At 36.6% G+C, this 25,320-nt stretch overlaps 1 protein-coding gene across 1 annotated transcript in view; it reads right to left on the reverse strand.

Annotated features, from left to right (window-relative positions):
• Positions 1 to 25,320, reverse strand: part of FAM171B (family with sequence similarity 171 member B) — a 45,636-nt gene that overhangs the window by 9,640 nt on the left and 10,676 nt on the right. Inside the window, exons 2-5 of the mRNA XM_088135729.1 lie at positions 12,177 to 12,410; positions 10,205 to 10,297; positions 7,571 to 7,729; positions 1,090 to 1,260 (exon numbers count right to left, since the gene is read on the reverse strand). Coding sequence (XP_087991855.1) covers positions 1,090 to 1,260; positions 7,571 to 7,729; positions 10,205 to 10,297; positions 12,177 to 12,410 — 657 coding nt within the window. The remainder of the gene's footprint in view (positions 1 to 1,089; positions 1,261 to 7,570; positions 7,730 to 10,204; positions 10,298 to 12,176; positions 12,411 to 25,320) is intronic.

The raw sequence follows: 25,320 nt of genomic DNA on the forward strand, positions 1-25,320 counted from the left end.
TTTAGAGAACTCTGATGTACTCATAATGAATGGATTAGAGACAGACCCATCTAGTCCAGCATTGTCTTTCTAAAAATAATGAAATATTGCTCTAACACCTAATATTCCAGGTTATGCCTCAAAACAACTAAACATCCATTATTAAAACAGTTCCACCTTAGACCTTATGCAGGTTTTCAAAGAATGCACATACACGTACATAGTCCTTAGGTTATGACGGCAATTGGGACCGGGATTGCTGCTGCTAAGCAATGGGTCATAAAGTGCAACATCATGTGACCACATCACTTAGTGATGGCAATCCTGGCAGTCCCAGTTGCCATTGTAACCCCAAGATGTGCAGGTTGTTAAGCGGGAAGAGGCAGGAATCTCAGGTAAGGAGCAGGAGTCCCAGGTAAGGCTGTACGGGTGCTGCGGGGGTGAGGAGTGCCACGGGCAGGCCCTAGGGAGCTTGGGCAGGTTAGTAGGGGCCACAGGAAGACTGGCAGAGGCAGGTCGGCGGAGGCTCTGGGAGGGTGGGCAGAGGCTTCAGGCAGGCAAGGTGGTGCTGCGTCGAGCAGGGGATGCTACAGAGGACAATCCATAGGATCTTGTACTCCATCGTGGGCTCAAGAGAAAAAACAACAGGAGCTACTTACTGGGGCAACTTGTAATCCTTCCTGCCAGCTTCCCCACTGACTTTGCTTGTGGGACACCGGCAGGGAAGGTCGCAGATGGCAATCACATGATTTGGCTCGCTGCGGCGTCAGGCACCCGAGCGCCCAGATTGTAATCATGTAACACGGGGATGCTGTGACAGTGAGAACTTTGAGGAATGGTCATAAGTTCATTTTTTCAGCACCACCATGGTGGCTGAATGAATGGATGTAAGCCAAGGGCTACCTGTAGACTGCAATCCTGTGCTCAAAAACCGGAAATAAGGCCCCTAATTTAGCTGGACTTGCATCTGAGAAAGTATATGTGTATAATCTCAATGAGAATTTTTTTCGACTAAAGGAAGGTGACAAAAACAAAGCTTTCTTCCCATTATATATGCAATAATATTTGGTTGTAAGTTCCCAACACACTTGTCATAAAAGAAGCACTCACCAGTTTTCATATCAAAAGTCCAGGCTGAGATAGGTTCTCCTGCTTTTACATCGCTTGTCGGCAGAAGAGGTAAGGTGATATGAATAGGGCCTTCCACCTGCAGTTCTTTCCCACTTGAAAATATGTGTACGCATATTGCAGCAAGGGGAGTCAATTCAATACTTTTGAAACCTAAACATACAGAAAAAGTGATGTTAATTAAAATTCTTTGTAAGGACAGACTTAATATTTTTGAAGCAGCATCATAAAATGACTGCTACTTGAAATTCATAGAGAGATACTTTTTTCCATCCCTCATGGGCTCCTATCAAATTGCTATTATAGTTATTTAATCTGAACCTGGGAATATCCAATTCCTTTTTCTGGAATAGAGGCAACAGTGCTCCTGCATAGTTACTCGAAGTACCAGCTTTTATTTCATTTATGTTTTATAAAATTAATTTCCAACCAACAGATGTATGTATAGATCGTTAGGACTTCTGTAAAAAAAAAAAAAGTGACATTTACCATAACCCTTAAAACAAACATAAACAAGTTTAAAAACAGAATTAGTACTGTCAAGATTTTAACATCTTTCTTAAAAGAAGTAGATGGTCATCCTCTATAGTCTGTTTTTTGCTGAGCAACCCCCTTCTCCTTTCACCTGTATTTTTCTAATTATCTGGTTATCAAATTAGATTGGAGCTAAAACTAGCCCCCTAAAAGTAAAAGGAAAAAGAAGTCTGAAATGTATGTTCTCACAAGTTTCAGTTCATTGAATTTAGAAGTGAGAGCAGTATTGAACTTAACCACCAGATGGAAATAAGAACAAAACAAGCACCTACATTTCAAACTGTTTATAATTAAACATCAAAGTACATTTTAGATGATACACAACCCAAGAGAGAGATTAAGTAGTGACATATCCCATTCACCTTTCAGGAAGGATTTGGCATATGAATAATTCCTACTAAAGAATTTTCCAAGGAATATGCGCATGTGAGTACTTGCTGGTGGACGAATATAGCAAAAGGGACCAAGCTCCAGTTCTTCTGTTTTGTATGGAGTTTAATCTTTGGAGGCATTCAAAAGCCAAGCAAACAGCATTGTAGAGTGGCTAACCTCAACTGTATTTATTGAAACTGAAAGTGACTTACGACCAGTCCTCACACTTACGACCAGTGCAGAGCCCCTGTGGTCATGTGATCGGGATTCAAGTGCTTGGCAACCGCTGCACATTTACATTGGTTGCAGCATCCTGTGTCACATGATCACCATTTGCAACCTTCCCAGCTGGCTCCCAACAAGCAAAGTCAGTGGGGAAACTGGAAGTCGCAGTCACGTCTCGCTTAAAGACTGCAGATTATCTGCTTAATGACTGTGGCAAAAAAGGTCGTAAAATCAGGTGTGGTCACAATACCTCACTTAATGACTGCACCATTTAACAATGAATTTTCCAATCCCTATTGTGGTCGTAAGTCAAGAACTACCTATATATTTTATGAGATAATGTTATTTCCATTTTTGTACAAAGATTTAGTACATGAACAAATTACAGAAATGAATTTACTATACAAGACGCTCCAAGGGCTACTAAAGAACAATGTGTATTACTCAGAAGTAAGTCTGACTTAATTGACATCATATTCCTTATTTTTAAAAAATATTTTAACAAGTTCTACAGAAAGAAAAATAGTACAAAAAAACTAAATACATGAAAAGCTACAAAAGCAAAACAAACACACACAACAGCAAAGGAGGTAGCTATCTATATCCTTTACTCCTAAAGAATTTGCAAAGCTGTATACATAGAAAGTACTGTGAAAAGTAGTAACAATACAGGGAACTGCCTTCAATCAACTGTCTGCCTGAAAAGAGAAACGGAACAGGTGGATCACTGGAACTAGGTGAACACAAAACCGACACGCAGCTACAAGCCAACCATCTTCCTTTATTCTGCAGCTATTCCCTATATGCATTATTTGGGAGTGTTGTAGCTAATTAGTGAATCAGGTTACATGAAGGTGAAAAAGAATGACAGCCACATAGCAATGCCCTTCCAGCACCAAAATTATCTGCCACATGCCCTTAGGACTGAAATTGCTTTTAGGTTTTTTTTTTAATGCACATATAAATAATTGGAAAGAATACATCAGAAATTTCAGTATAATCTAGAGAGAAAAAATAGAAAAGTACACTGTTTGTTGATTCTTCAAATGCAAAAGGTGGAGGCATATATTATTTTATTTTTTTTTATAATGTTTTTTTTATTTTTACAACAAACACAAAACAAACATGAACAAACAAAAACATAAAAAGGCATAAAAAAGCATCTTCCATTTTATACCGTGTGTCAACCAGTTAAACTCGTTGGTGCCCCTTTCATAATCTTAAATTCTCATATCATCTATTCAAAATATACTTGTATACTTATCAATTAACAATTATTAATCATTCATAGCTAATCTATAAAATCATATATTGCAAAAAATTTTAACTTTCAATAGGATTAGTAATACATCTCCATCTATCTATTATATGTGTATATATATGATAATTAATATCAAATTTCTATTATAAAATTTCCTAATCTATTACATTACTATATTTTCTCATCTAATCATTAATAAAAACAAATCCCGTGTCATATAAAATTGCTTATCTTCTTACTCTAATTTCAAATCTCAATTTAACTCATCTCTGCACATTCCATAATTTTGAATAACTTCCTCCTGCATAAGTACTTTTTAATTTTTCCAATTCTTAAGAATTACAATTCTAACCAATATCAGTTACAGTATCAATTACAATTCTAACCAAGTTACAGTTCTAACCAGATTTCACTACATGTTATACAATTTTTAACTATATATCTCAGATTTATACTTTATTCCAGCGCTTGCATAATTTTGAGTTCACCCTTTTCATTCAATATCCCAAAATATCTGGCTGTTCATTCCTTTTTTCTATATTATTGGATAAGAGAAAGCAATAATAAGTGTCCTTTTGAACATTCTGCTTTTGGAAGCTTCTGTCAGTTCCGTCATTGTTGTATTCCCCTGATTTTCTCTTTAAACATCTGCAATAGTTTCTTTCAATATTGTTTTACTTCTTCTTTTTGTACATTCTCTTAGTACGATTTTCCATTATAATCTTGTATAATCTTTTTCTCACCCTCAGTGCCAAGAACAGATCTGTCTCTCTTCATTTATCAGTTGATTAACCCTTTTAATTCTCAGTTTATAGGCCTCACAATAATTCCGTTTAATGTTTCTGATTTCTTGTACTATTTCTTCCTTTTCCAATGATCCCGTTTTATGTTTAATTAAGTCCATTTTAGCTTTAATATCTTTTTTCTTTTTCTTTTTCTTTTTTTTTTTTTGAGAATTTCTGCAGCTCTTCTTCCAATTTTTTATAGTCATCCTCAATAGTTTAAAGATCTTTTTCTGCATTGTGTTTCTCGTATAGTCTATTATCTTGATAAACCTTCATTGAGTCAAAGGATTCTTTATCTTTTTTCTTGCCAAAAATAAGAGAAAAAAAGAAGCAAAAGGAGAGAAAAAAAGAAGGAAAAATAAAAAGAAAAGGAAAAGAAGGAAAAGGCTAAGCCTCTTTAAAAAAAATCCATCTGGGGGAATAAAGAGCAAAGCAGAGCTTCTAGCAGAAAAAAGAGCTACTGCCACTAATCAAGGCTCTTGTGACTGGCTCAAACTTTCCATCTTAATATTTTCAAAGTCGCTTTCAACTCCACTTTCTTGTTTATAGTTACGGATGGCACCTGTATAAACATGCACATCCCACTATCTTTTTAGAAAGCACAGGGTCTTTGAGCGTGCGTCACAATGAAAAAAAAAAAGCACTAAGTCGCGCCTCTAAATGGCAGTGCAACTTTCTTTCATTTACTTTCTCTTAACTCCACTTTCCCCATTTCAAAGTCAAAAAGATATAAATTTCTTATAACAATAAAGAAATCTTAGTAAAAAAAGGCTTAAAATAAAGAGTTATTGAGTATTAAAAAGAGAAAGCCAATCCAGTTAAAAATATATTTTTTTAAAAGAAAAACATCTTGTCAATTCCACTAAAAAGGGAAAGTTGAAAAGAAAAATTTTCTCCCCCTTCTTTTTTTTAATAGGGTTCAATCTCGCCGCTTAATCCACTTTTTTTCACTTTTAAAAATCTCTTTAAGTTACTTAAGGTGTTCTCTAAGAATAGTTGAATAGTAAAAGTCCATCTCACCCAGTTGACACCCTTCTCTTCCATCTTCCTTTGGAGCTGTCCCGGCTTTCGCAGCCATTTTTGGCTGCCTCTCCTCCGCCGGCTTCAAGAGCTTCTCCCCGGATCGATCTGGGACTTGCGGCGTCCCTGAGATCCGCGGGACGCGCCCTTTGCGTTCGCCATCTCTACGGGACGGCTTAGGTCCATCGGGACCGTCTGGGAGAGGAGATATCGGCTGCCATCCTGGGAGCCCAGGATCGCCCGCCGTATCGCCGCGACGCCAGCTCCGCCCTCCAAGGCATATATTATTAATGTTGGGTGTGTTTGCCTGCCTGCGCTGGAACATTGAATAGGACAGATGAAAAAACGAGAGAGATGTGTCTCAACTGCCCAAGATCCACATGTTAATGGTTGATACGAAACTTCATTATTAGTACTGCTCATTAATAAATTCATAATGAATTCCAGGTGTTTAACAAAGGAGACAGTACTGAACTTTCGTGAGTAGATGTGTACTCCATCTCTAAAATTCCAAGCTGTTCCTTAAAGCTTCTATTCCCAGAATTGTTGGATTGTAGGGATTCTCTGAGCTTGGTTTTTCATTTGCAAACATTTCAAGACCTGCCTAAGTAACATCTTCAGCACAGTGATCTTGGAGAAGTGAGGTATGTTGTTGAAGAAATTTTTAACAAAGTAAAAACCATAACAGAAAATAAAGATAATAAAGAAAAATAGTAAGTAGTGAAAAAATAGAAAGAGACAGAGAAAGGAAGAGAAAAAGAAAGATTTTAAAGAAGCAGCTTCCAATCTTTTTGACAGCAGTTATAGATAACATTTATATTTTGCCATCTCTCTCTCTAAAATTACATCATAATTTCCTTCTTTCCATAAGCTACCCTTTCTAATCTTCGAACCAATAAATCACAAGCTCATTCTTCTCTTTTTTCAGCAAAAAGTCCATGAGGGGTTTCCAGTCATTAATAAATATAACTGTTTGTTGTTATAACTTTATTGAATTTTTTAAAAGAACAATAAAAACTAACCAAAACTAACATTAAGAAAGAAAATTTTAAAAAATGGAAAAAGAGAAAATAATAGAAAGCAAAAGTACAGAAAAGGAAAAGAAAAAAAAAATTGATTTCCGACCCATCCCACAACAGATCTTACTAACAATATACATCAAACTTTTGCTCTACATTTACTGCATAATTTCCATTATTCCCATTAACCCATATTATTTCTAATCATCAAACACATACAACATAATTTCATTTTTCACTTTTTGGTGAGGTCAAATCTTGACCTTCTTCAGGTATTAATGCTATATTAGCCTCTATCCAACTGTCTGGTACCTTCCCAGTCTGTAAAGTAGAGTTCATCGTGTGTTTCAATGGTTGTAGTAGTTCATCTTCAGAATGTTTGTAAGTGGTCCAGGCGCTTTCCCTATTTTAACCTCTTACAGCTTTACAAATTTCCCTGATTGTTATACGTCCATTCATTAATTGTTTCTGTTTTTCTGTGATCTTCGGTAAATTTTGCTTCTTTAAGTATTCATCAACCTTTGCCACGGAAATTTCTTCTCCTTTATATAATTTAGAGTAATATTATTTTTTGCATCTTTAAATTATCAGTTGTTATGGTATTTCTATCTTGTAGTTTTAATATCATTTTTTTTCTCTTTTTCTTTCCTCAGTTTATATGCCAACCATTTCTCTGGCTTATTTGCAAATTCAAAATTCTTTTGCAAATTATTTGCAAATTCAAAATTCTTTTGTTTTGCATTATTCATTTTTACCTCCATTTCTCTTACTGTTAACAAAGACAACTGCTCTTGTTTCTTCCTTCAAATGACATATGCATCTATGATCCACTTTCAAGTTAATATACACATTATTTCTTCCCTTTTTGGTTTATCTTTCCACTGTTCTACTTATCATTTTTGTCATTTTTCCCTATTTTATTACTGATGTGTGTCTGTTTCATTAGAAAGAAAAACAACCATAAAATTTCAAGTAAGGATATGCTGCACATCAGTTGTGAAACTTTTTGCCCTTGGATCTGCAGCGCAACTGTAACATAAAGCCTATCACCATTACATGGTTTTGTCAGGTTATAGTCTCAAGGATAATGGCTCCCCATTCTGTTTAATATTTCAGTCAACCATTACTCATCTAGAAGGTTACATTCAACACCCACAATAAGGGGCTGAATACTGGCCTAGAGCTTTTAAAGGCAGATATGGTAAGAATGATAAAAACTCAGGAATTAATGATCAAGTCTGACATACCTGACTTATTTAAAAGAATTCCTGTTGTATAGAGGAAATGGTCCACTTTCAAAAACTGTTGTGGCACTGTAAGATACGCTGTTACATTAGTGATATGGTGGTTCACAGGAAGTTTAATTAAGTATTTTGGAAACTGAACACTTGGTTGAGATTTGGCATCTGAAAAATAGATAGAATTTTGAAACAGAAATTTAGCAATGCTTTGCTTAAATAATTAATCTTATCAGCAAATAAGAAACACTTTTTTTTTTTTACTCTTTCCAAGCAGTTACATATACTCGCAAATATTCTAGAAATATCCTACATGAGGGCTAACATTAGAAAAGATGGTATTATAAAAGACAAGAGATGATGCATGCAGGATCTGAGCCTTTCATCAAAATGACGAGAGCAGTGTTACACTATAGCAATCTCCACCCCTTTTGTACATACTGTATGTGTGGCATCATGATGCATGTGCAAATGGGCAAAGACTGTGTCATAATGCCCCAATACTGCTTTTGTCATTTGTCCTCTTTGAACTTCCCTGCAGATCTGTCTGGCCATACAGTATTTTGTTGCTTTTGCTGTTACAAACCAATATAGCTATTCCTCTGAAAATTAAAAAAAAATTAAATTAAATTAAAATAATAATAATAAAAATTACTTTTATAATAAAGTTATTTTTGCATATAATATTACTGACATCCATATATTACTGACATCTAAGGACAGAGCAAATTTTTGGTCTTGAGGGACTCAGGCTCACATCCCAACTCAGAAACAAATACACAGAATAATCTTGTCTCTTGGGCTCCCCACATAAGCAAAATGAAAACCATAGTACAGGGCTACTACAAACAATGGAAACTCCAAACTTTATCTGTACGCTAAATTTCCAAATTTTGTTCATAGAGTATTGCCATATATACCATTACAGGTAGTCCTCACTTATCAACAACAATTGGGACTAGCGACTCTGTCGCTAAGTGACACAATCATAAAGTGAAAAATCACATGACCACACACAACTTACAACAGCAGTTCAGCAGTTCCAGCTGTGGTTGCTAAGCAAATCACCCACAGTTGTTAAGGGCAATGTCACATGACCACAACTTGTGACTTCCTGCCAGCTTCCCCGTTGAGTTTGATTGTCAGAAGTCAGCTGTGAAGGTTGCAAATGGTGATCATGTGACTGCAGGACACTGCAACCATCGTAAGTGCATACTGGTTGCCAAGCACTTGAATCATGATCACATAACTGTGGGAATGCTGTGATGGCCACAACTATAAGGACTGGTTGTAAGTCTCCTTATTCAGCACCATTGTAACTTTGAATGGTTGCTGAATGTATGGTTAATAAGTGAGGATTACCTGTATAAACTGTAACATGGATATAATTATCCTTTTAGTCCTGCATTTGATTCAACCCCTTAGGTAGCTCAGATCAATTACAGTTTAAATTCATTACCTTCTTGTATCTTTCTTATTACTATTTAATTTTACACATCTTGACCCACACAAAAAAACTAATTCTATTTCTTACTGATGTAGAACATCAAATCTCCCCAGCGTTTAATCAAAAAGACAGATTTGCAGTATTAGTCAGGACAGAAATGTTTACTCTTCCAAAGCAGTAAAATAGTAATATGCATTTAAGTGCTGTATTCAGAGGGCATATTATCTGAGTTAGAGAGAGACGATACAAGTGCAGGATCTTGTTTCTCTCCATATCTAATGCCCATTTTCTTTTCTCTTGGGATATGGGATAAATAATAAGAACATTATTTTAAAAAATACACTGTAGAAAAAAAGAGAAGGTAGCACCAGTTAAGTCACCTGTATTTAACAAACAAGACACAAACAAGGGAACGTCAGTTGGATTTTCAGATGTTGTAAAAACAACAACACTAGCCTTATGTACTTTTTTCTCAGTGTTCGTTTTATTTTGTATCTTGCATTTTAGACAGCAAACCTGGAGGTGCTGGATTATTTTGATTTATATGCAGCGCCTCATTAACATTCCCTCATTAAATACAGGGAATGGGAAAGGAGAGGTGTTGCTAAAAATGTGTGAAGAAGGCTTTCAGTCAGCTTTTCCTTCTCTTGTGACATGTGGCATAGAGAGATCCTTCAAGAAGACAGCTCCCACCTTCAACACAAATAGATGGAACTGAGTGGCAAAACAGGACAGTAAACATCACCAGTTCTATAAGCCACTCATTGTGGGTTACCCCTGAAATGAAACAATACTATCCTTTTCTAGTGCTGAAGAGTTCCTATTCCAGAATTACATTAAATTGGGTATGATGTTGTGGTAAAGAGTGTTGGATTAGGGCTGGGGACTCTCAGGTTCCAGTCATCACTTAGCCAATTTTGTGAGTCTGTATTAGTCACTACCTCTCAGCTTTACCTCCATTACCGAGGTGTTATAAGGATAAACACTAAGGCCAGGAAAGAAGACCTGCATGTTCTGTCCAGCCAATGAATTCACTAACAGGAATTATTAAAATACTATAATACCTCTAACTCTTTGCACCTACTGCTTCCAGTCCATAATTAAAAACGCAAGCTGAAAACTGCACTCACTTCAGCACATGCTATATCTTAAGAGACAATGGTTTGCAAACCTGGGAATGTTCTGTTCTTACTTACCAGATAGTTTCCCAGTAATTAAAACTGTATCATCAAATAGCCATATATTTGCCTGGCTTTGGGGGAACAATGAAAGTGTAACAGATGAATATACTGTGGGAGATAAAATAATAAGAATATATTATTACATAAGTATATATTATAACACTATTGCCCTGGAAAGTAGTAAAACCTAGATGGAAAAAGCTATATCATCTGAAAAACAAAATGACTATATTGACTTTGAAAATGAAAGCTCAATTTCACGGACACCCGTTTAGCAGACTTTGGATTGAAGGGATCACCCTTCATTTTGGACAACACCTCCAAATAATGGATGTCTGTTGGTTGGTGCAGTCAAGAGTCAGGCAGAGGTTACTTCCCAGAGCACTGTTAAATCAAGTTTTTTCCATAATGAAGTTTTCACAGAACAATCATCATGTGAGCAAAGACCTAAATCTCTCTACAATTTTTTTATATTATTTCTATAAAGTACTCATAATCTTGACACATTTTATTTTAAAAATTATGGCAAATATAAAGATTTTTGTATAAAATATATTTGATTGTGTAGAAGATTGTATGCATGGCATTAACTACCAAAATGGAGAAAAAAAATATGGAAGTAACCTTACCTAAACCTTAGGAGTGTAGAAATACTAGTAGAAAATTGATTTTTATAGAGATTAGGATGGGATTTTTTTTCTTTTTTCTTAGCTTGGGGAGCAGGAAATAGAAGCTTAATGCCATTTTGAGCATAATTATTTATAATTTTGCTAGGCACCCTCTTTACCTTTTGGGGTAAAGGGTATATTCAGTTTTTCTTATTCAAATATGTATGTATATATGTATGTATGTATGTGTGTGTGTGTGTATATATGTATGTGTATAAAAAGAAAAGGAGCTACCAATACATATATTCCCAACAAACATACGTAACAAGAATTGTAATTTTCCATTTCATCTGGAAAATGTGTTAGTTCTTTAAAAATCTAATAAGAGTATATTCAGTGTAGAACTTTAATATTTAAAACAGTTTGACTGGATTGTTTGGTAATTATTCTATATCTGTTTCAAGACTGGGTAATGTACCTTTTCAGTTTAAATTGGGCGTAACCAATTTTAGATCTTATATGAGTAAATCTATAAGGAATACTTATGGTAATATTAGAAGTGTATGGGGGGGCATGAATATTACCCCTTTACCCTTTTATGCATGCATATCATCCCATGTTGTTAGTTGAGAAGACAAATGATTTTCAACCAAGTTTAGACCACATGATGCAACAAGGAATATAGGTCTGAAACTTAATGAAGATAGCTGACTTTGGCAGGAAAAGTGCAGCAAATGAATGCAAATTATACATAAATGGCAAAAAAAAAAAAAAAAAAAAAGCCAGAGCAAATAGATGAAATGTGTACCGCATTAGAACATTTAGTAAAGATGGAAAAATGGATGGACAAAATTTAAGCTGTGCAAAGGCTAGTAGAAAGATAGTGGGTCATATGTGGTCCGTTGTGAGGAATGAATGTTTACTAAAGAAGCAAAATGTCTGTGCATAAGAACATGCTTCTACTCATTTTATTATATGGAAATGAGGATTTGTTATGTCAGGAGAAACAAAGGTAAATTTAATGCAGTGAGAATGGATTGTGTAAGCAGCATGTGTGTTAAAAATAGAAGACTGGGTGAAGACTGAATGGGTCATGAATGCAGAAATAAATGGCTAGTATGAAAGAAATGCATTAAGTGGTTTGCTCAATGAAAATGAGGACTGAATCAGAGAACAAATATAAAAAAGGAGGGTGAATAGAAAGGAAGAGGAATATGGAGAAGGTAAAGGCTGGATGGAACTGATGAGAATCTGAAAAGCAAAGGCCACTGAGATGTTTAAAGAACAACTAGATAAATTACCTAATGGAAAGAAGAAAGTTACCAGCATTCAATTTAAAGAGAATATTTTAAAATGGGCTTGTTTATTTGCTTACTTACTTGGCATTCTCCCAGTTTTCCAAGGTAAAGGTGTTAACATATAACCATCTTTATAAGAAGCAATAGTTAAACTGAGACCTAGTTGATAGGGAACTTGTATCAATACCGCTCCATTCTTTCCAGTTAGAGTAGAATTTGTTTTAGTGTAGTTGACAAAGACTTCTACAACAGCTTGGTGTAGATACTGATGGCTGATTATATCATTAACTTGCACTTTCAGTGTAAACATAGGTCCTAAAAGAGGAGAGAGAAAGAGAGAAAGAGAGAAAGAGAGAGAGATAGTTATTTATAATTTTGCTAGGCACCCTTCTTTACTTTTTGGGGTAAAGGGTATATTCAGTTTTTCTTATTCAAATATGTATGTATGTATGTGGAGAGAGAGAGAGAGAGAGAGAGAGAGAGAGAGAGAGAGAGAAGGAAGGAAGGAAGGAAGGAAGGAAGGAAGGAAGGAAGGAAGGAAGGAAGGAAGGAAGGAAGGAAGGAAGGAAGGAAGGAAGGAAGGAAGGAAGGAAGGAAGGAAGGAAGGAAGGAAGGAAGGAAGGAAGGGCAATACCAATTATTTTAGTTATATTCCAGCATTTTTTTAAAAAGAGTGAGTCTGATTTCTTGGAGACACATTTTTGAACATCAAGGAAAGTATTTGTAGGTTTCATGGTTGAGAGAAAGTAAAACACAATTCATACTACTGGACTGCTGACACTTCTATGGAAGAATAGATCTTTGCATTCTCTTACTTGTATCCCATAAAGTGTGCACTGGTTTTGCATATCCGTAAGGATGGTTCATCCATATTCCCACCCTCAAGTGAAAAAGTGGGGAGAAAGAAGAGGAAAAACTGTGAGGTGAGCCACAGCATAGAACCAATAGCTACAAAGTTATCCCACATATTTGTGAAGTACACAGTGGAGGCAATAGTATGTATGCATTTCACTGTGCAAGATAGGTTGATTTCAGTCAAATTTCCCATTTGGCAGTTCACAGTTTTCTTGAACAAACATTCAGTTGCTCCAGTAACAATCAAAAGATTGTTTCATTTGAAGCTAAATATAACTTTTATATAATTTAGAAACTAACTTTCTGTGAAAAATTATAGAGATAAAATAATTTTTTTTGTGTACTATTCTCTATATGTTGCAAATGCACAAAGCAAGATTATTTATATCCTGAATATAAATTGCTGTATAATAGTGTTTTTAAGCCTTGTTCAGAAATGTGGAGAGGGAACCTTAAGTCCTGCTTCTCCTGGAATATTTTCTCACTGAAAATGAAATTCCCATATCCCCAAAAAACATTTCTCTTGAAGATGCCATTTCACCACAGCAACTAATGCTGTCATTCTATAGCTACTGTTTTGATTTTAAGGCATGTATTCACAAACTTTTAAAAAAGAAAGCAGTCCATTTTATTAGGGTTTTTTTACTTCTGCAAAATAGAATGCTTAAACAACATGATAGGGAAAAGGAAAAAACATCAGTTAACCATAATTCATCAAAACCACAGAAACAAAAACAAAACCTCTGTCAAACCATACATAAAAGAAAAAAGAACCACAAAAAACTAAAACCCACAGATATCTAAAACAAAGTAGCAAAAACTTCTAAATCAAAAGATTTGATGAAACAAAAGAACTTTCAGGAATGCCTGTAAAGGATTTATTAGGTTAAGTACTACAGCATCAAGGGACCACTGCTAACAAAGCCCATTTAAAGCCCGTTAAAAAAAATTTTTTGATAACGAAGGTAGAAGATAAGGAGACACCGAACAGGACTTCTGCTGACGCTTCACAACTGACATTTTCAAGCACTGGAAGAGAGTCCTCTTTGGAAAATCATGCAAGGGAGGTAGTTGTGCTTGAGGAGGGTATGGCAAAAACATTAACAAAACAATAAGAATTTATTCAAATAGGCAAAGACCATTCAGGCAACAAAGAAGTGAAAGAGATGCTCAAGAAGCATGTGGAGAATAAAGAAAAATATGCACTAGGTCCTAATGGTATCTACCCACAACTTCTTTAAAACCTCAAATATGAAATTGCTGATCCAGTAAAAATACATAACTTGTCCTGCAAATTAGGCTGCATCCCTGAGGACAGAAAGATCACTCATGTAACACCAATTTTTAAAAGGGATCCAGGGAGAACTGGGAAACTGTAGGCCAGTCAGTTTGACATTTGTTTTGACCAAATTAGTAGAAATGATAAAAAAGGAAAAAAATAATTAAACCTTTCTTAAAGAAAAACAGTATGGATTTTGCAAAAGTAAATCCTACCTTACCAACGTACTAGTTTCTTTAGAATGACCTCGGGCATATAGGTGGAAATTATCCTGTCATCATTGCCTACTTGGATTTTCAGAAAAGTTTGATAAAGATCCTCATCAAAGGCTCCTGAATAAAATCTCCAGATAATAATTACTGAAAAATAATTTGATACTTGCAAAAAATGGAGTGCCACAAATAGTGTGGGTATTTGTAATTGTGCATATTGTTTCTCGGCTTTTAAGCAGGGATTCTTTTACACATTCTTCTCATCATTAAACAAAGCAGATAAATATCTAGTAGTTAAACTAAAATAAATACATTTATATATCTATCATTTTTTTTAAACTACTAATCATATAGCTGTGGACGGTAATTTGATACCATTCATCCTTATTCCAATATTTACCACAACATGGCAATTGGAATAGTTCAGCATATTCTGATGTGAAAATAACAAATCTTGACTTTTCTATATGGAGCTGTGAAAAACAAAAATTTAGACGTGCTGAGTTAATCAGAAGCAGAAATTAATTACTGACGTGGGAGGGGAAGGAGGGGCAATTCTGGAGTTGGGAAGAAAAGATGGCTGAATCCAAAAACTAAGCTTAACTGTGGATCAGTTGGCTCTATAAATACTTCTGCTCAACAGAATTTAATTCTGGTAACCATGAATTCCATTGTTGTAACACAGTTTCTCTCAACACACAGACACACTTACACTTACATGCACACACATACATTCACACAGCCAAAAGTAAATCCCATTAAGTTGAACTATGGATCACAGCCTTAATAATGAACATATCTTACAGAGCTTGGCAATATCGCAGAGCAAGTCAACAAATTAATGTACAGATGAATCACAAGAACCTTAAAATTTCCCAAAACAGTCTTTGAAACACTGACTGCATAGATTACTAAGCTTCATAAAAAGGTAAACCAGCTTAAAGATTTGTAGTCAATACATTCCATTTGTTTTTATTCCTAATTGTAAGTTGCCTGGGAACATTAACATAGAATACCAATAGAAGAGAATATATGTAGCTCAGGGTTGAGCTATGGTGCTCTCTGAGCTTGGTTGTTGGCTTGCAGACATTTCATTATCCGACTAGGTAATATCATCAGAGCACATATTCCAAGTTATTACATTATATGTTCCTCCCCTAATTTCAGCAGTCAGTATTCTCTGGGCACAGAACATAACTCAGTTCTCATTGGTAAAAATGCTGTTATCGAAAGAATGAATTGGCAGACTCCATGACAAAATGCTGCAATGTGTCTAGAGTGTCCACATTATCTTACTCTGAGTTACAGGGTGGTTGAAAGCTGTTGCATCCAAGACAGATGACTGCTCTCTAACAGGGATTTTTCTTCTGGCATTCATTCTTGTGTAAGGCAGCTGCCATTTTTGCTATACGCTGGCAAGCACTCAGCTCTGAAGTTCAGAAATAAACTATAAGTGCTCTTTATTTATTTATTAGTGAAATCCTAGTTATTAAGGTAATCGGTAATGGGTGAATACATACTGAAAGAATATATGTTTCAAGGATCCTTAATGGAGACAGCAATGGATTGTTGGATGCTATGCATTTAGATGTGATTGATTGCCACTTGAATTCCTGTCAATGAAGGTTGGCTCACATGCTTTCTATAGTTAATGTAAGGCTCCAGTTACTTGTAGCATCAACTTCCACATGGTGTTTTGCTTACAAACAAGTTAAAGGTTTTGATGTTCCTTCAACACATGTAGAGGCAGTGCTCTCCTATAACAAGTTGTTCTTGTTTCTTAGGATAAAATAGTGCTTATATAGCAATATCACTTCTTCATTTTGTACTAACTGTATGCCATCCTCTCTATGGGTGTTCAGTACCCCTAGAGTTGAGCTTAACATCCCCAAAGAGATGAATATAAAATGAATATGAAGCTTTTGAACATATGAAGCTTTTATATGGCTGTCATATAAAAGCTTCAGTTCTACAGATATATGCCTAAAGACAAGGACTGAACTGAAAAGGAATTATTATCAATGAAACATATAGAATTGCCTAACTTTTGTTTCCCAAATCCAAAAAAGAAATGTTTTCTGAGGCCAGGACTTCCCAAAGTTTGTTTCTTCAGGGGTACTTAAGCACAATAATATTTGTTCCTTGAGCACAAATAGATTCTTGGATTTATATTTGAACTGGCCTGGGTTTCTATTATACGCACATGCATCTGAGCTTCATTGGCTCTTGGCAACCCTTTCCCTAAACTCCTATCTGCTAGTAATTTGAAATAGGAAGTGAAATGAATCCTCCTTCAGGCTGAGAGGGACACAGCCATGAAAATGATACATAATCCTTTCTTTAAAATTACTTAATTCAAAAAACATGTTTCAGATCATCTTTGAAACATTTTTAAAAAATTAACTGCAAATCATATTTGAGAAAATGTGCTCATCACTAGCACACTGTATGTCACCATTGTGTTGCTTAATCTAGAAACCAAATTTGCATTGCTATTTATTGTGAATGCTTGTTTTGCTAACTCCAGATATCAAACAAATGTCTCTTGTCACCTCACTGGAGCCAACAGAGGGGAGAACATGGCATTTAACTCCACCCACTGTGCATATTACTCTTATAGTTGGGCATTAGTGAATATAATCCAGGGTATTTCAAACTGTGTTCCATCAAATCCTAAGGTTCTGTGAGAACTTGATGGATTTTCTAGCGAGTCTAAGGACAAAATAAAGTTCAAACACAGCCAATTTTCTATCACCAGAGTTCACCTCTTAATCAGGGGTTCTGGGGACTTAAAACTCACAGGTTCTGTGGCCTCAGTAAGTTTGAAAACCTTTGCTACAGTCATTTGTTGTCAGCAAGCAGTGAGAGTAGTGAGGAGAAACACGTGGTAGGATCTTTGGTGGTGCTGCATCATCAGCTGATAAGGATAAGTACATACCATGGCAGCTGCCACTGGATAATCATCTGGAAGAACTTCAGTGGTGAGAGGGCTTGGAAAGGTGGTGGAAAACCAAGTGAGGATCTCAAAGGCTGCTGGGACGCTGTGCAATCCCAGTCAGCTTCATGAGCTGTCAGAAATGGCAGCTGCCATGGGCTGCTGCTCAGGTTGCTGGGAAGGACAGGAAGAAGACTGATAAGAGCAATGGAGTGCCATTAGAGTTGGCAGAGCCAAGGACTAGAAGGGTACCTTAAAAAGGCCACATGTTGGGTGTTGCAACCTAGAATTCTACCATTGTTCCCACTCTCTGCCAGGCTGGTGAGAAGCTGCCACTTTGCGTGGCAAGTGGCTGGCTTGCATTGGGAGGAAAGGATGGGGAGGGGTGGTTCTCCTCTGCCAAGGCCTGTCTCCTCCACCTGATACTCTTAATATCTTCTGTCACAATACAACTATGCCAGTCAGATTGTCGAAAGCTCTGGCACATCTATGAAATAAGATTAAAGGGGCCAAGTCCCTCAGAACAGCAATTCTTTTAATCTCTAACATAGAACACTGCCAGAAAGCAACAACAAAGGATTTTAGATCATGCTAAGTCTTGTCATTGAATGTCTTTCTGCATCTTTTCCATCAGGAGATACAATAGCTGTGCCTGAAGAAGGCATGCTGAGCCTGACAGTCAATAAATACTTATTCAGAGGTTAGGAAAAAAGCCTCACATATATTTAAGATCCTGATTATGGAAACCCTGGGAGTTACATCACACAAAAAATTCTCCTTTGGCAACTTTCTATGTAATTCCCAGAAGAGGCTAATCTTGCCAAAATGCTATGCCTATAAGCCCAGAAAAGCAAAAAGAGGGTCTCCCGATCTCCAGCCAGAAAATTAACTTTCTGAAAGTTTTGGGTGTTGCCGCCTAGAATTCTACCATTGTCCCCACTCTCTGGCAGGCTGGAGGACACTTTCTACATGGCTTGAGCACATTCTCTCTATAGGCTCCTTGAAAATAGTTTGCAGTTTCTTTGCTCTCTTTTCCTAAACCCTACAGTCTCCGCCTTATAAAAGGTTCAGGGGAAATATTTTAAAAATGTGTGGCAGTGTAATCCTTGAAGGCGTCTTCAAAAAAGTCTACTATCTCTGCCATTTCTTTCACATCTTGCCAACCGGTCATGATAGTAAGGATGAGAAGGGGAAGACTAGGTGAAGATGGTCATAGCCATGGCACATGCGGCCTTCCCAGTTAAGTTGCCTTCTTCTAGGGTCTTGGCCAGGGGTTGGCAAACTTTTTCTGTAAAGGGCCAGATCCCGCCCCTCCTCTGCCTCCGTGGATGTGGCTGGCAGTTCTGTAGGTCAAGGAGTGCAGAAGCCATTGGATGGTGCCAGCCCGCCAGCAAGGAGGCTGCCACTACCCAGAACCCCCTGCCCCTGGCCCCAAGAACTCAGCTGAGGCTCAGGCCTGGCACTCTGCTGCCTGCCTGTCCATTCTTAGCTCATGAGCTCTACAAAAACAGGTGGAAGGCCAGATTTGCCCCATGGGCTATAGTTTCCCAACCTGGTCCTTCTCCATCTAAATTTCTCAATCTGAAAATGCTTAACTGTGGAATAAGCAGCCAATGGGGTGCTTAAAGAACATATCTCATAAAGCATGTATTGAATCTCACCTTCTCTTCCTCAGCACTAAATCGACACAGAGAACTTTTTATTACCTTTTCAGTTCACCCTACTTCAAACATTCCTGATGTATGCTTAAGATTTATTTTCCAGAAGTTGCCTCCAATATGCATTTCCATCTCACATGTTAAGGATCTCAGAGCTCCCATGCTGAGTGATTTATTTGGTCTTAGCTGAACGAACACCATCATTTTCTATGTCTCACTCATGCTATTTCCTGCTCAGACCTATTAGGGATATGAAAGGTGCACTGACCTATAAAGAAGAAATCAGTTATGCTGAAGATACCAGCCTTCTCACTACATTAACTCAGCATGCACAGTATCGCGGAAGGCCAACAACAAAGTAGTTAATAGACTCAGCATAACCCTGTATGACAAGTCACAGGGAAGCCGTGCCTCTCTGTGTAGGTCTGTCACCGAGGCCTGGAGGTGGCGTAGCCACACAAACATAGACCTTTCCTCTAGTGAACTGATAAGCAGAAGGTGAGAGTAGGAGGTAGTTTTGTTTCTCTTAGAAAGATGTCACCACAGAAGGAGGAGGGGCTGCTCAGCTGCCATCATAGTGGAGCCTTAAAAAACAGCAACAGAGGAAACTGGGAAGAACTGACATTTGCATTTATGCGTACGATACGCGTTCCATGAATTTTATGAATTCATAATGCATACTTCAGGAAAGGAGACATCTAAACTGATTAACGTATCATTCAAATATGAATTGCAAAACTTATATGGGACTGTTTTTAACGTTTTAGTGCATAAATCCTATTTTAAACTAAAAGAATGGAACGGGAAATCGTTTTTGTTTTTTACCCCTGTCCCAGTGAAAAAGGCTATGAGCAAGTCATCATATTATGAATAAAAGGCTTTGCCCTTTCGATGGATTCCAAAAGTTAAGATTAGGTCCCTATATCACATAATGATGGCCTTTTCTAAATAAACCACAATTGGCATAGCTGTAAAGTACAATGTTTTACAGTCTATCAATCAAGTCAATATGTAACCTATTCCTGGCTTAAATCATACAATACACTATCAAAAACAGAAATTCTCATATTTTTATTTTATCTGAATTGCTTAAAATCCAAATATCATCATAATTAGTAAAAATGGAGAAATGATGGGCAACAGCTGGTGCACTCACTCTATTAATTTTCAACGTTTATTGAGGTTTACGAAAGACATAAAAGAGAACTATCCTCACCTTTGTTATTCTTGGTTACAACATATATGTTGATCCAACTTTATATTTTATATCATCTCATGCATTCAAAATCTATATCAAAAGAACAGCATTCCAGACTTCCATTCAAGTGTACTGAATAATTCTGCTAGAAACCCCTTCCTCCAGAACCCACCCCCAGTCTGCCTTCTGGAATGGTAGGGACCATCCTGGGAATTGGATCCATTTCTATGTAGCTTGCAGGTAACTGCATTTCCACATGCTTGACCCTCAAAAATGTTCTAACTGAAGTAGCCAAAACCAACTTTCAATGCAAAAACAGATTTCCCCCCCTCACATATAGTACATATTTTATATTTTACATATACTACATATTTTAAGCTATTTTAAGGAATTGTGACTAAAACAAATAATTTATCTGCAGAAGCAGCAGCAAATAAATTTATTCCAGTTCATTCAAGTCTGAACACATCTCTTGGATCAGTATGATCTACATGCTATTTGTGCAGGCTTTTACAGTTGTATAAGAGACAAATCTGATGAAACAACAGAAGCTTCTGAGCAATATTCTGAAAGCAAATTTCAAGGGCTGATAAATTGGGTTGTTTTATGCCCATCTGCTCTTTGTCTCCACTATAGCCTGCAAATTTGCAGAAAACAAGAGATGCTGAGGATATGGAACAACTAGGAAGCAAATACTGTATAGCTGTACTGGAACCACAACTATTTGCTACAGCTATTCACCATAACTAAGTACAAAATACACATTTTAGAAAATCACCTGAAGTTGGATGTGATAAAAAAAATACATAAATGTACACACATCATCTTAGGAAATTGTTGTTTCAATGGCAAAGCTTAGATTTCACATTGCTGCTTTCTTCTTTTCAAATAATCACATTCCAAATTCAGATCTTTGAGAAATATGCAACTTAGCCCAGGATTTGTTTCAAATTTCAGAACTGAACAGAACTGTCTTTTGATATAAAGTCCAAGCTCTAAATTCCTCTCCAGCAACACAGTTTGACTTCTTATCAGATGTATAATGCCAGGGATAGTGATTTTATTGTTGTTAAGCTATCAGGATTCATAAATTTTGGCTATCTTTTATAGAGCACTCTGCCTATCACTATTCCACATCTTAACACACTATTAAGTGCTTCTGTAAACAAGAGAATAATTTCATGTGTCCTTAAGCTCTAAGGCAGCTTTGTCAACATGGTTATTGTTTTTAATATTAAGGAGATTTTTAATCTTGCATTTTCATTTAGCAAAACCATCCAAGGCAGTGTACATAAATTAATAACATAATAACATTAAAAAACATAAATAAATGAACAGACAATTATTTTTTCTCTAACAACAGGCAGCCAGGAACGATCAGCCTTTAATTAACATACCCATCTCCCCAAAATTAAAAGACTGCAACAAGAACATCTTAAAAATAAAACCAGGAAGGAAGCCAGGCAGAACTTTTTGGAGAAAGCTGTTCCATGAAGCAGCCACTACTGTATTAGACAGTATTTTTTGATGCACAAAAATGCCTTAAAAGGATGAGGGTGGTCATATAGAATGGGGCCACTAAATTTTTTTGAGCTGGTGGGTAGATTTTTTTATTCTGGAACATTCCTAGGACTCACAACAGTCCTATAAACCAGATTTTAAAAAAGACAGTGGCTGACGTAAAGTCACAAAAAAAGCTTTTTGATTGAATGGAGAACTGAACCTGGGTCTCCCTAGTCCAAGTCTAGATCTTAATTACTATGCTGGCTCTCTATATTGGGCAATCCTGCTAAATGGCTATGATGAAAGGGACTATCTATTAATAAAGTGATTGTCAGGGAGGACATATCCAGTAATGTTATGCCTCCCCACCGCCGCCATAGTTCCATGTTGCCCAGGATTTACTTCTTCTTTTCTCTGGGCGTTTTACCATCATCATCATCATCATCATATTTATTTTGGTCATTGACCAATAAAAATAGATACAATAAAATGGACACAATATTACCCCTTTCATCAATAACTACTAGCAACCATTTGTGGGCGAAGCTTATACATTATGTAGCAAAATTTTGCAACTTTTAAAGAAATAGATCTGTCTTGATTATTTAACAAATAATGCAAGTAAAAATTATCGGAATGCCCGGGGAATTTAAATAAAAGAGGGGCAATCAGCTGAAAGCGAATGTCCCTATAACGCTGACAGTACAAAAGAACATGGACTGTGGTTTCAATGGCACCTGTACCACAGGGGCAGTATCGAATATCTCAAGGGATTTTGCTGTATCTTCCTTCTAGAACAGCTGCAGGGAGAGACGGGTTCTCTTTACAGATGAGCTGTTCTGTTTCTTTACGTGCGTGCATGTGCAATAAGCCACCCAGAGTCTTCTGGAATGGACAGCCATAATAAATTTAATAAATAATAACAAATATTCTGGCTTCATATCATATAAGCTTTTAAAGCTAATACTCATCCCTATCCCTTTAACTTTATATACATTGTAACATTTTGTGGCTACTATCACAAGTTATTTTTCATGTAACAAAAACTTGTATGAATATAAAGTTTACCTTTCAAAACAGATCATTATCCCAGCAATGGATAATTTATCTATTTGCACACCTACAGTGTTCTTCAAAAAGAAACCAGACCTAGACATACAAGTTAAAGTACCCTCAAATTTCTTACATCGGTAACAGAGAAAATTTACAGTCTATCCTTTATGATACATTACTAGAGGAGTCCAAAAGACTTGGAATAAAACCTCTTAATTGATTAATTTCAACTTCAAGTCCAAGGAAGCAAATTGTTTAATATTTTTAAACAATTAGATCCACTGATGCTCCATTATTAGGTTTTCCAGCTCTTTACTCCACAAGTCATAAATACAGTGTCAGTAATTTCAACTCCTAAGATTTTTTTTTCACTTTCTAATATAATTTCAAATCTGCACATTCTTCTTAAACAACTGTGGCAAGTAAACATATTAGCCTCCCATGTCAACTTCAAAGAAGCACATTCTGAATAGACTGTGTAACCTAAGATGTTCACACTCTAAATAAAATACAATTAAAAAAAACCCTAAATGATGACAACCCAACTATCATTTTATGATCACCATTTCGAGTCAATCCAATTTCAAGTTCAGGTTGGGTAGCCCATTCCTTTTTATGTGCACAAAAAGTATACTGCATTACAGGAAACAGGGATATAGATACACACCCACACAACTCTTCCACCCCATAGTCTGAACCTTGGAAGTGTGGGATTTTTGCCTTTTGGTTCCATGCTTTGTAAGATACTTTTATCCTGCTTCTTCAGCTGAAAGGACTCTAAGAGCACCACATCAAAAAGGCAAACCATAGAAATCAGCACAGTAACAAACTAGGAGGGTGATAGACAGACACATATACATACATAGGCACACACACACACACACAAATGGAGATTTAAAGATTTGAAACAATTCAGCAATTAAAATGATTCAGAGAAGACATCAAACTTTGTACCTTTGACATCTAATTACCAGGTTGAAACACCACAACCAAAAGGCTCTATTTTCAGTCACTGCCAATTCATCTCTAGGGGCTGAGAAATTGTTTTAGTAGGCAGGAGGATGTGGCAACAATTAGTCCTCTTTTCAAGCCTTGTAGGGCTATAAAGATTATGTTACTTATAGACCAGGAGACTACACTATAAATATGATGGGGGAGACTAGTAATCCACAGCATCACTTTCTGTAATCATTATCCAGGTAAAAAGGAACTCCAAGGATGATAGTACTGAAAGTCAGAGAGACTGTCAGCCCTTCAAAGTACTCCAGACAAGATGCATGAACCATGAGTACTAATACTACTTTTTGTGATGGAATGTTGTTATGAAGGCCACGCTTGGGGAGATAAGCGTTTCCTTAGCCTCCAGCAGGAGCGTGGGAAGTTTAAGAAGATGAGACTGGCACCACCCTAAGGAATTCACGGTGTTGTGGCTTGCTGGCTTGGGAACTTAGGTTCAGTTTGGAGAGATTTCTGTCTTGAGGTGGAAGCTAATAAACGCAACAGAACTGTATTTGCACTGTCTCTTGGAGTTCTTTGGGCTGAACCTGACACTTTTATTGTAAAGTTACAGTAACAGAATCGTGCAAGTCTGAAAGTATTTCTCCTTTACTTTTACTTTCCAGAAAACTAGGGAGGGTCCCTTCTGAGAGGCTTCCGATGCCCCTTTTCCTTCTGTGGGCTGAGATACCTCTTGCGTGATGGTTGTCCAGTCTGTGGCTCTTCCTCCTGTCTCCCCAGGTCATTCCCACATCCATTACAGAGACATCCAGTTTGGAATCAGCTAAGGATTAAGAGTTATAGAGAATGTGTGTGCATTACATGTAGATCCACAGTTCCCAAACTGTGTGCTGCAGTGTTCCGGGATGCTGCAGTGAATTCACAGGGTTTCCACAGGGTATTTTAACTTTGGACCTAACTACTTAATAGATGGAACTATAGGTATTTCTTTTGGCCTAGGAGCACCATTAAAAAATTACTGAGTTACAAAGGGAACCAAGAAAGTTTGGGAACCTGTGACGTAGATAACTGCATTAAACATCTTAACAAAAAACAGAGGCACTTTCAGCACTTTATCATGCATCGTAAGTACTTTTTTGAAACCTCTTTACACCATTTTAATAGCCAATGTGTTTCATTGATTTCTTAAGCAGCAATAGAAGAAAGGTGTGATGGCTAGCACAGAAGGAAAATAAAAAAGCAAATAACAAGCATATCTTCAGAACTCAGAAACAGTGACTATCAGCAAGATACTACACTTCATCTAGCGTAATTTAATTTCCTCTCACTAAAATCCTTATACTTCCTGATTCATTTAAAATTACAAAAAAGGCACTGAACACTCAATATCTCTTTGTAAAAAATAAAAGGTCCAGATGGTATGTGCTGTTTAATTGTATGAATTTCTGTGTGAAGAATATCACATTGCCCTCAACCCAGGGTTAGATTTGGTTTAGTATTCTTTGCAAAAATAACTAGCAACTACACAGCTTAATGACAATTCACCAGAAACTGGACAGTTATCTACGAATGGCA

The sequence above is a fragment of the Python bivittatus genome, unplaced genomic scaffold (assembly GCF_059951505.1).
Source record: "Python bivittatus isolate LINGU-HERP-01145 unplaced genomic scaffold, Pbiv_v1 ctg000200_np1212, whole genome shotgun sequence".
Taxonomy (NCBI): Eukaryota; Metazoa; Chordata; class Lepidosauria; order Squamata; family Pythonidae; genus Python; species Python bivittatus.